The sequence below is a fragment of the Myxocyprinus asiaticus genome, chromosome 27 (genome assembly GCF_019703515.2).
Source record: "Myxocyprinus asiaticus isolate MX2 ecotype Aquarium Trade chromosome 27, UBuf_Myxa_2, whole genome shotgun sequence".
Lineage (NCBI taxonomy): Eukaryota > Metazoa > Chordata > Actinopteri > Cypriniformes > Catostomidae > Myxocyprinus > Myxocyprinus asiaticus.
This window is the reverse complement of record NC_059370.1, coordinates 33268463-33282745: the sequence shown is the minus strand read 5'-3', so window position 1 is coordinate 33282745 and position 14283 is coordinate 33268463. Positions and strand designations below refer to the sequence as shown.

Genomic DNA, 14283 nt, shown 5'->3' with positions numbered 1-14283 from the left:
GGGTTTATGGATTATAGACTTCACTAAACCTGCAAGAACATATAAACAAAAAGTATCAAAAAAATTACAGATAAGTTACTGTAGTAAAAAAACAAAAAAAACAAAAAACAAAACTCAATACATAAACACGTGGTCATGGTGACTTTCTACCCTTTTTACCTTCTCTTTTGAAGTTGTGTGTTCAGGGCCTGCTTCTGATATGGGTTCAGTTTTTAAAATATGTTGACATAATTTGTTAGTGAAATACTGGACTGGTTTTAATATTTCCCTGAAATTTCTATAAGATTATTTACACATCAATTAATACTCACAAACGTCAGGGTGGTGATTGATTTCCTGCAGGCTTCCTGACTGTGCCTAATACAAAACAAATATCTGAAAGGGAAAGTCATACAAAGCATGTAAAACATCCGGTGAAAATTTAAGAATGTGCAAATAAGTGATTATTGTATTAAGATAGATTATATACAACTATATCTATGGGCATGAAAGGAATAGTTCACACCAAAATTGAAATTCTCTCATTTACTCACCCTCATGCCATCCCAAATATGTATGACTTTCTATCTTTTGCTGAACACAAGTGAATGGTGCCCAGAACTTTGAAGCTCCAAAAAGCACATAAAGGCAGCATAAAAGTAATCCATACAACTCCAGTGGTTAAATCCATGTCTTCTGAAGCGATACTATAGGTGTGGGTGAAGACAATTTTAAGCACGTTAACAATAACAAAGGAATCAGAACGCTACTGGCCTGGGCGCATTTCCGGTGTCATTATCGGATCCTTCAAATAAGGCATTAACATTTCAGAGTTAACAATTTTCCTCAGAATATCAAACGTTTACCTGGATTGACAAATCCAGATAAGTTGTTGATACCGAGCATCTACACAATTAGACGATGAAATTGTATTGCAGTTTAGATGCTCATAATTATTTCCTCAGCAGAGAGATCGGGAATATTGGATCACTCCTATTATATTCAATAAAACCATTCAATTAGGCTGTCACCGTGACCTGCGGCCAAAGTAAAGATGTATTTTTTGTGTTCCTAATTTGTAAGTCTTTTCGGATAAAAGCATCTGCTAAATGACTGATGTAATAGTAAATGACTTGCGCAGCTTCATTCATTTTAATGGGAGCAACCTATAGTCCCTTTTAGAGCTCTACCTTTCAAACTTAATAGTTGGCATAAATTTCATTCACCTACCAGAGATGAGATGTGAATTAAAGTTATTAGTACTCAGGGCCGTAGCTAATGGGGTGAAAGGTGGTAACAATTCTAGGGGCCCACATGTCCAAAGGGGCCCACAACAAATTTTAAACTGTAATTTTTAATATGAAAGGGGCCCAGAATTTCTTGCTACAGCCTTTTTAGTACTGCAGTATCCAGCTGTCTCGCTTCACTGGTTCATGCGTCCATTTGTGGTTGCTTTTTTGGAAATCTAAATGCTTTAATTTCCATTAGTTCCAGGCATCCAGGGAGCATACAGTCACCAAACAACACTATCCACATTTTAATAAAGACAATTTAAAATGACATTGTGTTAGCATTAGTACAGTTAATCGTGTTAAAGTCACTCTGAATGAAGCGCCTCCCCCCCTGTTGTTTTGAATGAGTATGACAAGTAGTAGGAAATGTTGAAGGAACAGATACATCACTTCCTTGAACAGACCAATAGTCCTTGAAATGGTCTATATATTCTCCTCCCTGCCCTGTAGGTGTGGAAATGCACAGAAAATTTGATTGGCCAAAAACAAAGGAACGTGGAAATGAAAGTGGATATTTTTAGTAAAAACAAAAAAAGACTCAAAAATATTGAACTGTTTCTCACCCACACCTATAATATCACTTCTAAAGACATGGATCTAACCACTGGAGTATTATGGATTACTTTTGTGCTGCATTTCAGTGCTTTTTGGAGCTTCAAAGTTCTAGTCACTGTATAATAAGAGAATTTTCATTTTTGGGTGACCTATTCCTTTAACAGAACTTTGTCTCATCTGATAATTTAGCCTTTTTATGGGAAATAACTAGATGCTGACATGAATATCAAGAATTTTGCTTGCAGGCTTATGCACACTTTCATGGAAAAACTTGACCATGTAACAGACAAGAATGAAGAAAATGGTTAAAAATGAAATTACAATTTTTTCAAATTTGGACTGTACATGAAATGCTTAGTACCTCGTCCCAAAAAAAATAAAAATAAAAATAAAAATTAGTACAAACAAACAAATATCATTGTTTGTCCAGTAGAGGGAACCAACTGACAGACAACACGGTCAAATTAAGTCTCCAGGCACATTATTAACATAACCTTCTTAGAAATTTACTTTTGGAAAACAAAAGTACATGCTATATTTGTAGCAACTGTTCCTACACAATTTTGTTTTTTATATTTCTGTTAAATGGTGCATTTATGTGCTTGTAAAAAAAATAAACACACATGCAAGAATATGCTGCACTAGTCAAAAAAGCTGTGTAATAACACAAACACTACAATGAATCGTGCAAAGACTTGGGTGTTTAAACTGCTCTTAGTCCTCATGACTAATGTGTATTCTAAGAGGTTACTAGTTTTCCTTAGTCAGACTGTAAAACATTGTTGCTATAAAAGAAAAACAAGTCAACTGACAGATAAAAAGAACTTTATTTAAAAGCAGTAACTTTGTGTTTTGCCTTGAGGCAACAGAAGCTATAAAAAGGAAACATTTTTAATGAGCTTTGAGTCTAACAGTAAAAGGAGGAAAAGATGCCTTGCAAATAATTGGGATTAGAAAACATAGCAATTAAAAAGATCCTGATAGAACTAGGAAATTGCCATTTTCAACTGGTGTAAAGTGAAATAGAGATACTTGAAAGCATGTCAATTTAATCTTCTAGATTAGCTACAGTTAGAGAAATCAGTCATACAAGCATCATTTTAAAACAATTTTATGCAAAAAACAAACATGAAGGTAATCGCTAAAGCAGTAGTTAGTCCATTTTGTCACTGCCTAGAATTTTCCTCTGCTAGCTGTGCTTAGAGCCCCAGTTCATTCTTATCGCTCTGACTGCTGTAGGATTCGCAAACCCTTCTGCAGCTAGTGTAAACAGTTCATCCCTTAAGACCTCCTTTTATTTCAAAAGTGAATTTTAAAAAAAGGGGGGGGGGAGAAAGAAAAAAAAGCTCATAAAAAGATCTTCCTAGCGAGAAGAGAGGGCCCCATCATTACGAGACAGAAGAGATGGGGTTCAGAGGAGAACCCATTTGTGTTAGAACTTTATCCAGCCATTGTAGGGGACCGTGGAGATGCACTTCTATCCAACAAGGGGTGCTTGTCACATCTTGTCGGTGATACTCAGCCCCCCAACCCTAAAAAGAGAGAGAAAAAAAAAGTACATTTTTCCTTGTTGCAAATTCTAAACAGAATTATTGATGGCACTCACACTGGCAAATAACTATGAAAAACCGAAGCAATGCTGGGAAAAACGCTTACAGCAATAAGTTTAGGCAAGTAGTTATGGCACCACTACTACTACGGTTTTTATTCCCTGAACTGTTAAATGCTTATATGGCAAAGGGGAGAGCAAACTTTCCATACATAAAAATATCCTTGTAAAAAAGCTATTGCAAAGTTTCCCACTTGTGGTGAACATACGCATCATAGAAACTTCACAGACTTACCTTTACAAAGCTCATGCGAATGGTGCACATCTTGGTGAGCTCATAGACAGCCTCAAAACCATGGTTGACAGACTGAGCAAGCAGCTGAGCAAATTCTTGGTTGTTGAAAATCTTGAGGCTGCAGCCACTGGGAATCTTGCAAACAGTTGTTGGGTGGAAACCATGATGGTAGTTGCAATTCCGGCTCTGGACGAAAATGCTGGTGTCACTCAGACACTCTGCATACACTTCCCCTCCAACGTAATAAAGGTGGACACCTGCGAGTTCAAACACGGGAGATATGCTCTTACTGTATATGTATTTCACGAATTTGCCATTATATTGAATGGGAAACACTATAAGAACTCAAATCTCGACATTATGGCCATTTCCTGAAAAAGTGTTCACATATTTTTTTTTTTTTTTTTTTATTAAACAAAAACATGCATTTCTACAAGATTGGAAAAAGAATGAATCCCTTTTTAGGTCTGTACTTGTAGGCTTTTATTCTGGTCAATTTCCTTTCCAAATTTCAACAGTGAATCACAATACAACCTAAAAATGGTACTTGATCCAGCACCAATGTAATTAAACACTTACAGAAGCTTACGCTTTTGACACATTTGTTTCTTTTATAGTTGGTCTTATCTTGCCAAGTGTACACTGTAAACATGTATTTGTCTGCTGTTTTTCAAACAGGTCATGCCTAATCATACAAGATGATTATTGTAAATTGATATTATGGCCAAATAAATAATCATTGCAGCTTGTTCTGGGTTTAAATCAAGTTAAGGTCATCTGACAGCATTTGTAGCATAATGTTGATTACCACAAAAAATAATTTTGATTCATCCCTTGTTTATTTAAAACAAAGTAAAAATCATAGTTACAGTATGAAAATTGCAATGGAAGTGAACTGGGGCCAGTCAATGAACATTAAAGCTTTAAGAAGTAAACACTATACATGTTTCCATGATTTTAGTAATATATTTGCTTACTAAACGATATATATAAACAAGTCAACATTTTTCTAGTAATCATTATACCACAAATGCTGTCGACTGAGATTAACTTGTATTGAAACCAGAATATTCCTTTAAACAGGCTAAAGGTTGTCATTCTAGGTCACTATAATGACAAACCTTTGCTGAACCTCTGTAGGTAAAAGTCACCTCCCACTGGGTTTCAAAACCCCTACTAGGTTTCCAGGACAGAGGGGGAAAATTGAAACTGTGGACCTTGAAAAAAAAGATCTTCCAGATAACAACCTGAAAGGTGTGTATACCTTTTCCAATATGGCGGCGGGTGTTTTCAATAGTGGAGTTGCGATTGACGTTAGAGAGCAGGCCCAGGCAGAAACGGTTCTTGTTGCTGGATGGGTCAGTGAAGCCATCAACCAGCACGCTGGTGGAGGAAGCGTGGTAAGCCTCTCCCACACGATTATTCAGCTCGTAGTACACAATTGAACACCAGTGACTGGGCTCCTCATACTCCACTGGCTGCACATCTGATATGAAAACAAGACCTTGGGCTTAAGCCATCTATTGTGTCCACATAATCAGATAATTTGCAATATCAGCCAGAAAAAACATGCTAAAGAGATCAGAGAGCTTAATTTTAGCTACAGATTTATCTTCACAATAGCCAATTTTTAGCTACATTGGCCCAAAATATATTTGGACAGTTAAGACGCACTTAAATTTGTATGACTGTCATTGCATTATATAAAGTATCAAACCAAGTGGGATTTATTAAGATAGCAGAAGCACATTTTCAGGCAAACCATTTCATAAAAAGAAGCTGATTAGGTTTTGAATGATAAAACAAAAGATATTAATGTTCAAAATTCAGACAAAGTACTGACACTTTTTGGTGTTTAAAACATTAGCATTGTTAATCTGATGAACTACACCACTGGTTACTCTGCTAGGGCACCTGCGTGAACATGAGAGAAACTGACTTTGTACATTCTGGTACACTAAAAATAATATTGGGACAAGATGGCTACAAGAATTTGCAAAAATGGAAAAGTGAGGTTCGTTCTGAGAAATAATCTGGCGTTATTTGGGCCCCTGTAAAGATCAACAAGCTTTTCAAACATGGTCAGGAGCTCTTTCAGCATGTTTGCATACTATGCAAATGAGAAATGATGTGTCCTCTAAACATTGTAATTTTGCAAAGATGAAAATACACTTAAAATGCACTTCTAAGGGCAACTCTATAAAAATTCTGTTTAGCATTCAATATAGGCAATTTTTTTTTTTCAAAACAAGATGTGGCAACCATGGTCTATTAAGCTTACTAAAGCCATTCATCTTACAAAAAAGCATGGCATTTAATATGCTCAGTGAACTAACACCTGGATATCTTGATATTGTCTGCTTATAAATGGACGTTAGCAGTTTCTTACCACCTCTGGGCATGTTCTGGGGCACCATGCTGCTGCCAGTCTCCATGGACTGAGACCCATCCTGTACCATCTGCTCATCTGGAGGCATGTAGGCAGGAGGTGGGGTATCAGCTGGTAAAGAGACACCGGAGAGAGAGAGTGGTTTGGAGAGGAGGCCTGATGCAAATAAATGGGCTTCCACTGCAATTCCCTTGAGCCTAAATTCTGATGAATCTTTATAGGAAGCTGCTTCGCATCTTATGGAAACCTTCTAGTGTCGGATTTTGCAAATCCCTTACATCAAACACCCACCTTAATGTCAATCTTACATATATTTTAGACTGATTAATGATCCCAGAAAACAGCTAGCCTATTTTTAGAGGCTTCTTGCTGACATTATCACCTAGGCAAATGTGAATCTACAGCAGGGGCGTTTATTATTTAGATATACATATTGCTTTATAAATATATTATCTATTCAAATGTCCCACAGAACAGTTGTTCAGCTAAAATGCAAGATGCAAATTGTATTTAAATTCAATCTCTTCCAAAAGCTTTGTACAGCTAAGAATCACCTAAATGGCTCCAAAGAAATGCAAGAAGAATTTTTAAAAAGGGTTTAATAATAGTTAATATTCCAATATTCAATGTCTGGAATGGTACCAATGGTACCAGTGGTAATGTTCTCTTTTATATGAAGTTATGAACATGTAGGAAACAATACAATTATATTGTGCTTCTCCTTTGGATTTGGATTTGGTTTTTTTTGTTTTTTTTGGCTGTTTAAAAACTCAACTGACAATGAATCTGAATGATTCCTCATTATCAGTAAATGACAATGTTGAATTTGCACCAAAAAACTTTAAGTCCGCACTATATCCTATCCCCTATTTACCCAAGAAAATGAAAAACCTCACTTGTTTAGAACAATAAAATCTGTAGTCATTAGTCCACTAAAAACTGCAGTTTTCGCAAAAAGAAACTCATGAAGTACAACCAGTTAAATTCACAATGCAACATAAATTTGAGATTTGTGTGTTTTTATCATTTTCTCAGTGATGCGCAGTTGATGCTGTGATGAATCAAGCAAATTCTATGAATAAAACCAGCTTTAGTTCTAACCCACAGTGCTATAAAACATTAGCTCTCCTTCTGCCTGAGTGCACCCACCCTACGGATGCAGGCATCAGCAAATCACTCAGATACAGAATAGGGAGTGTGCGGGCCAGTGCCAAGTGATGGGCACCCACTAGCAGGACATTCAGCGCACTGAAGTCACTGAGCTTTGGTGTGCTGCTTAGCTTGCATTTCCATTGTTTACTGACAGCAATCTACAGTGCACAACCATCATATCTCATGATAGGTGTTTGCACAACTGAAATTAAAATCCTTCAGCATCACATATCCATATTGATGTGGCAATGGACAAACTACAGTTCGCTACTAGTGGAATTTTCCCCAAAACACAAGCTACATTTAGTTCTTATTAGGGATGTTAAAATTACTGGTACTTAGGGTTCATACTAAAATATAACGATACCAGACATTTTAGAGAATCGGTCGTTCAGAGTACTGACTCTGGTACTCGTGTGCTGCCTGACTAAGAGGTGGCTGCCTTCGAAAGCTGCACATGCATTTGAACTCACGCCTTGCGATATAAAATGTGGTGGTATGCATTAATGGTCAAAAATGTTGTCCTCTGTGCACAGGGCCCTGCAGAATGACTGCAGGCTAATAAAACTAATGCTGTTTATTAATCAAACAACAATACTGACCAGAAAAAGAGAAATCTACTCTTCTGAATCAACAATGCAAAGTCACGTAGAGTGAATTGTGCATAATGTCTCAATCACTACAAGGTAGACTTCCTGATCCCTCATATCCCTTTTCATTTTTATAGTTTTTGGACAAATGACAGCAACGGTACCTGGTACCATACCTGGAAAAGTTCATGCCCAGCCCTGATTTATTACTGACTGTTAATGTGACAAATTACTTAAAGGAGCGTGTTCAATAGCATATTAAATTTTGCTCTAGCAAAACTTTTCCCTGGTACTGGACTACTGCAATTTTATCATGACAACCCAACTTCTGATGTCTGAATAGTCAATATCTTGACTTGTAATACATGTACCTGGCATCTGGAAGGGGCTAGATGGCCCAGAGCTTGCAGGTGAGTTGGGGTAGGTGCCACTGCTGGCAGGAGACGGAGGATAGGGTGAGTTTGGAGAGATTGGGAAGGAGCTTCCTCCACTGTGCTGCTGGAAGGATTCTGGGAAGGTGGCGTTGAGAGGCATGTGAGGCTCATTGTGAGTCAGGTTGCGGAACTGCACCAGTAGGCTGTGCTGAGGGTTGAACTCGCTGTGTCGTGGAACCAAAACTGGGGGAAGTACTGTGAAAAGACAATAATTATTTTTTTAATTACATTCAAACAGACCATATGATTTACATATTTCTGGCAAAAAAATAATCTAGCATCCTTGAGATTCATGCACTGATTGGTTAGCTCTGGCTTCAAGGTGATTGCTAAGGCAAAACAGATCAGTTTTCTAGCTTCAACACAAATGTGTTGTCTCTCCTGAGTGACATGTGATATCAGCCCTTGAAAAGTTCAATACAGTGCACATCTCATTCTAAGCAGAGGGCAACAGAGTTTACAGGGATCAGAAGGCCTCTGGAGGCTAAATATTTTTGATAGCCAACACAGTCTGCACCACTGAATATGCACAAGAAAAACAAGCCAAATATCCTTGCAGGGATATACTGCATATACAGTTGAAGTCAGAAGTTTACATTACACCTTAGCCAAATACATTTAAACTCAGTTTTTCACAATTCCTGATATTTAATCGTAGAAAACATTCCCTGTCTTAGGTCAGTTAGGATCACTACTTTATTTTAAGAACATGAAATGTCAGAATAATAGTAGAGAGAATGATTTATTTCAGCTTTTATTTCTTTCATCACATTCCAAGTGGGTCAGAAGTTTACATACACTGTGTTAGTATTTGGTAGCATTGCCTTTAAATTGTTTAACTTGGGTCAAACATATTGGGTAGTCTTCCACAAGCTTCTCACAATAAGTTGCTGGAATTTTGGCCCATTCCTCCAGACAGAACTGGTGTAAATGAGCCAGGTTTGTTGGCCTCCTTGCTCGCACACACTTTTTCAGTTCTGCCCACACATTTTCTATCTGATTGAGGTCAGGGATTTGTGATGGCCCTTCCAGTACCTTTGTTGTTCTTAAATAATTTTGCCACAACTTTGGAGGTATGCTCTGGACCCATTTACGACTGAGCTTTAACTTCCTGGCTGATGTCTAGAGATGTTGCTTCAATATATCCACATAATTTTCCTTCCTCACGATGGCAACTACTTTGTGAAGTGCACCAGTCCCCCCTGCAGCAAAGCACCCCAACAACATGATGCCGACACCACCATGCTTCACGGTTAAGATGGTGTTCTTCAGCTTGCAAGCCTCACCCCCTTTTTCCTCCAAACATAACGATGGTCATTATGGCCAAACAGTTCAATTTTTGTTTCATCAGACCAGATGACATTTCATCTGGGGGCAGTGGTGGCTCAGCAGTTAAGGCTCTGGGTTACTGATCAGAAGGTTGGGGGTTCAAGCCCCAGCACTGCCAAGATATCACTGTTGGGCCCTTGACCCTACCTGCTCCATGGGCGCCATATCATGTCTGACCCCAGCTTAGCTGGGATATGTGAGAAAAAGAATTTCACTGTATATATGCAAATGTATAACGTGATAAATAAATAAAATTATAAAAAAAGTTTTTTTTTAATTATAATTATTATTTCTCCAAAAAGTAAGATCATTTGCAAACTGTAGTCTGGCTTTTTTATGGCAGTTTTGGAGTAGTGGCTTCTTCCTTGCTGAGCAGTCTTTCAGGTTATATTGATATAGGACTCGATTTACTGTGGATATAGATACTTGTCTACCTGTTTCTTCCAGCATCTTCATAACAGATGAGACAGAATGCATCTCCTTCCTGAGCAGTATGACGGCTATGTGGTCCCATGGTGTTTATATTGCATACTATTGTTTGTGCAGATGAACGTGGTACCTTCAGGTGTTGAACAGGTGGAAATTGCTCCCAAGGATGAACCAGACTTATGAAGGTCCATAATTTGTTTTCTGAGGTCTTGGCTGATTTCTTTTGATTTTCCCCATGATATCAAGCAAAGAGGCACTGAGTTTGAAGGTAGGCCTTAAAATACATCCACAGGTACACCTCCAATTGACTCCAATTAGCCTATCAGAAGCTAATTGGCTAATTGCCTAAAGGCTTGACATCAATTTCTGGAATTTTCAAAGCTGCTTAAAGGCACAGTTAACTTAGTGTATGGAAACTTCTGACCCACTGGAATCGTGATATAGTCAATAAAAAGTGAAACAATCTGCCTGTAAACAATTGTTGGAACAATTACTCATGTCATGCACGAAGTAGATGTCCTAAATGACTTGCCAAAACTATAGCTTTCTAATATGAAATCTGTGGAGCAGTTGACTTCAACCTAAGTTTATGTAAACTTCTGACTTCAACTGTACACCGATCAGCCACAACATTAAAACCACCTGCCTAATATTGTGTAGGTCCCCCTCGTGCTGCCAAAACAGTGCCAACCAGCATCTCAGAATAGCATTCTGAGATACTATTCTTCTTACCACAATTGTACAGAGCAGTTATCTGAGTTACTGTAGACTTTGTCAGTTTGAACCAGTCTGGCCATTCTCTGTTGACCTCTCTCACCAACAAGGAAGGCATTTCTGTCCACAGAACTGCCCCTCATTGGATTTTTTTAGTATCTGGCACCATTCAGAGTAAATTCTAGAGACTGTTGTGCGTGCAAATCCCAGGAAATCAGCAGTTACAGAAATACTCAAACCAGCCCATTTGGCACCAACAATCATGCCACGGTCCAAATCACTGAGATCAGTTTTTTTCCCCCCATTCTGATGGTTGATGTGAACATTAACAGAAGGTCCTGATCCTTCTCTGGATGGTTTTATGCACTGCACTGCTGGTTAGACTGGTTAGAACTGACAAAGTCTACGGTAACTCAGATAACAGCTCTGTCCAATTGTGGTGAGAAGAACAGCATCTCAGAATGCTATATATGATCGCTTTTGTGTGAGAAACAGACCAAAATGTAACTTTTTTCACTACAACTCTTGTGAGTACTGCACTCTGCGCATATATCAAACACAAGAAAGCGTAATCGAGCTTCTCTAATGAACGCACCAAGGAGATCACTGATGTGAAAATTTTTGTGAACAAGGAGTAACGTTTTGGTCTGTTTCTCACCCAAAACTGATTGGATCACTTAAGACATGGATTACACCACTTGAGTTGTATGGATACCCTTTACACACAGCCTTTGTGGTTTTTGGAGCTTGGAAGTTTTGGACCCCATTGACTTTCATTGTATGGATATAAAAACTATATATCCTTAAAAATATATTAATGTGTGTTCCACAGGAAAAAAGAAAGTCATACGAATTTGAGAAGGCAATAGGGTAAGAGTAAATAATGAGATGATAATTTTTGGGCGAACTATTCCTTTAAATCACCCAGGGCTCAACATTAACGCCTGTCCAGGACAAGTGGATTTTTGAAGGGAAAAGTGAAAGAGAATTTTACTTGCCCAACAGGAAAAGTAGCCTGAATAAAACATCAATAACAAAAACGTTTTTTTTTTTTCGGCTCTACGTGTGATATAACCTAGGCATGTTATTTATTAAAAACGTTTTCAATAGGTCCTAAAATTCGGAGCGGGATCGCGGGTAGTGCGTGATTTTAATAATTCCTGCATGTTCCATGTTTGTGGTGCGGGGAATTCCCGCACACTTTTATTCACTTAAACATTAGCTGAGAACTGGTAAACCAATCCATGCAGATGAACAAATCAGATCAATAATATTGTCTTTGCATCAAACTGTAATTCCAGAATCTGCAAGAATAAATCAGCTCTTCACCCTCTCTCTCTCTCGTGCAGCCAAGGTTATTATCGTAAACTAAAACGTAAACTGAAATAAAATAAAAAAAAAAAAAAGCATAATTGTAAAAACTGAAACTAAACAAATTTCCATGGCTTGTAAACTAACTAAAATAAAAATAATCTTAAAATATTTAGTTTTCATTTTTGTTGCAATATGTAATTAAACCTTTAAATCCGCCATTAACACCCTGCACTGTAAAAAATGTCGTAATTTAAATGGGTAAAATACTGTAAAAATGCTAAAGAAAAAGGTTAATTGGTTAACTGGTAGTTACCTTGAAATATACGCTAAAAAGGTTTATATGTAAAAAGTATGATTTTCCTGTATAATGTTAAAAATGTAGATTATGTTTAACAAGAGAGTACAGTCCTTTTTACGGTAAATTACTGTTAAAATTAGGGTTAAAAAACAAAATAATAATCGGGCATTCCCAGAATTCCCTGCGTGACCAATTACATTTAATTATATTTTATGGGAATAGTTATGTTTCTTCTTATTTTTAATATCAGTTATGTACTTTGGGGTGATCTGTGTTATTTTTGATCTAGTTTAGTTAATGTTTATTGAATTATTTTAATTTCACGTGTTTTACCCTGATGGTGTTTAGTGTTTGTGTGAGTGACACCGAGCACTGTCTCTACTTGTTTATTGGTTATTGCTTCTGGAAGGGCCACTTTTGATGAACTTCATGTCATCATGTGCCCTTCTGTAATTACTACGGTGATTAACAATACATTATAAAATGAAAAGCAGATTTTTACAGTTTCAGAAGGTTAATGTATCAAGTTTATCATTTAATAATATAAATGGCAATGCACCGTAAAATATACAGGCATCCAAATTACAGCCCGTAAAGCCTGAAACATGGTTACCGTATTTTCCACTGTAAATCTCTGGCAACCACAGCTGCTGGTAATTTACCGTAAATTTTAATTTTTTTTTTTTTTTTTTTTTACAGTGTGGGGTGCTCAGTTCAATATTTTCATTGCAACCAATGTTAAAAGTACCGGCATACCAAATACTGTCTCAATTCTGTACCCTTCAAACACTCACACGCGTATGTCTGCGCGAGCGCTCGTCTCTCGCTGTGAATGCAGCTGCGCATGTGAACAGTCAAACGTGCTTCTTGTTCAAAATGCCCCACTTTAAGAGACCAAATCTTGTGTCAAAGCGATACAAATGTAAGCACAGCCAGTAATGTACTGTATTACGAGTGAAAGCAGACAGCACAATCTTATACCTCAAAATATCTGATCTGTGCGATGTGTAAATGCATCCCAATAGACCCGCTGCTGTATGTTATATCGTTAATATTAATCAAACAGCAATACTGACAAGAAAAAAGAAAAAGACTCCCTGTACTCAGCTGTAAATCTATAGTAGTTTTAAGCTGTAAATCTATAGTAGTTTTAAGCCCAGTAAAATTCAATGACAGGTCTGTTCCTCAGTCAAACTCTGACTGCATGGAATCAATAGCCTATTAACTTTAACAAACTGTGGCGAGGCGCCTAAGTTCTAATCAGCGTCACCCCTGGCAATGACAATTAGACTCGCTCACTCTCAGAGGTAACCAGGCACACCTGATACCTATTAATCAATGAGGGAGGCACAGGGATAAAAGCCAGTGAGAGAAACAGCTGAAGTTGGTGAGAAAATGTACCTTGAGCTCACTCTCACATTTTTCTATGTTTTTACAGGCAGTGACTAGGAGGAAGCAGACTTAACCCTGCTGGCATTTGTTTCCCTCAAAGATTCAGACGAGGAGCGAGTCTCACCTCTCCTATAATGGCATTCATCATCACACTGCATGAAGGGAAGGCTTGGGGTCAACTACCCTGCACACTTCTCAAATGCTGCACTTCGGTCAAGAACACTCCGGGGGTGAAAATGTACCTTGTCTGTGTCGTGCCTCTTTTGTGCCCAACGTGTCCTGCTTCGCGGCACGACCAGGCACCCCAAGCAGCAGCTCCCATTCCCAGCATGGAGGACTTTCTCCAGCTTGTCGCTAGACCCCCCAGCACCAGAAGTGAGATTTTTTTTTTTTTCCTCCCCTTTTCTCCCCAATGCGCTTAGTCCTCGTGTTGGCGTAGTGACTTGCTTCAATCCGGGTGGCGGAAGTTGAATCTGTTGCCTCCGTGTCCGAGACGTCAATCCGCACATCTAATCACATGGCTTGTTGAGCATGTTGAGCATGTTACTGCAGAGACGTAGCGCGTGTGGAGG

The 14283-nt window shown here is 38.1% G+C and overlaps 1 protein-coding gene across 2 annotated transcripts in view; it reads right to left on the bottom strand.

The window, feature by feature from the left end:
* Positions 1-2634: 2634 nt before the first annotated feature.
* The window catches only part of LOC127417995 (mothers against decapentaplegic homolog 5-like), a 37783-nt gene continuing 26134 nt past the window's right edge, over positions 2635-14283 (bottom strand). For both annotated transcript variants that reach the window (XM_051658300.1, XM_051658299.1), the window contains exons 3-7: positions 8173-8430; positions 6060-6170; positions 4935-5156; positions 3671-3927; positions 2635-3358 (exon numbers count right to left, since the gene is read on the bottom strand). In XM_051658300.1, the coding sequence (XP_051514260.1) occupies positions 3215-3358; positions 3671-3927; positions 4935-5156; positions 6060-6170; positions 8173-8430 (992 nt within the window). In that variant the 3' untranslated portion in view covers positions 2635-3214. The remainder of the gene's footprint in view (positions 3359-3670; positions 3928-4934; positions 5157-6059; positions 6171-8172; positions 8431-14283) is intronic.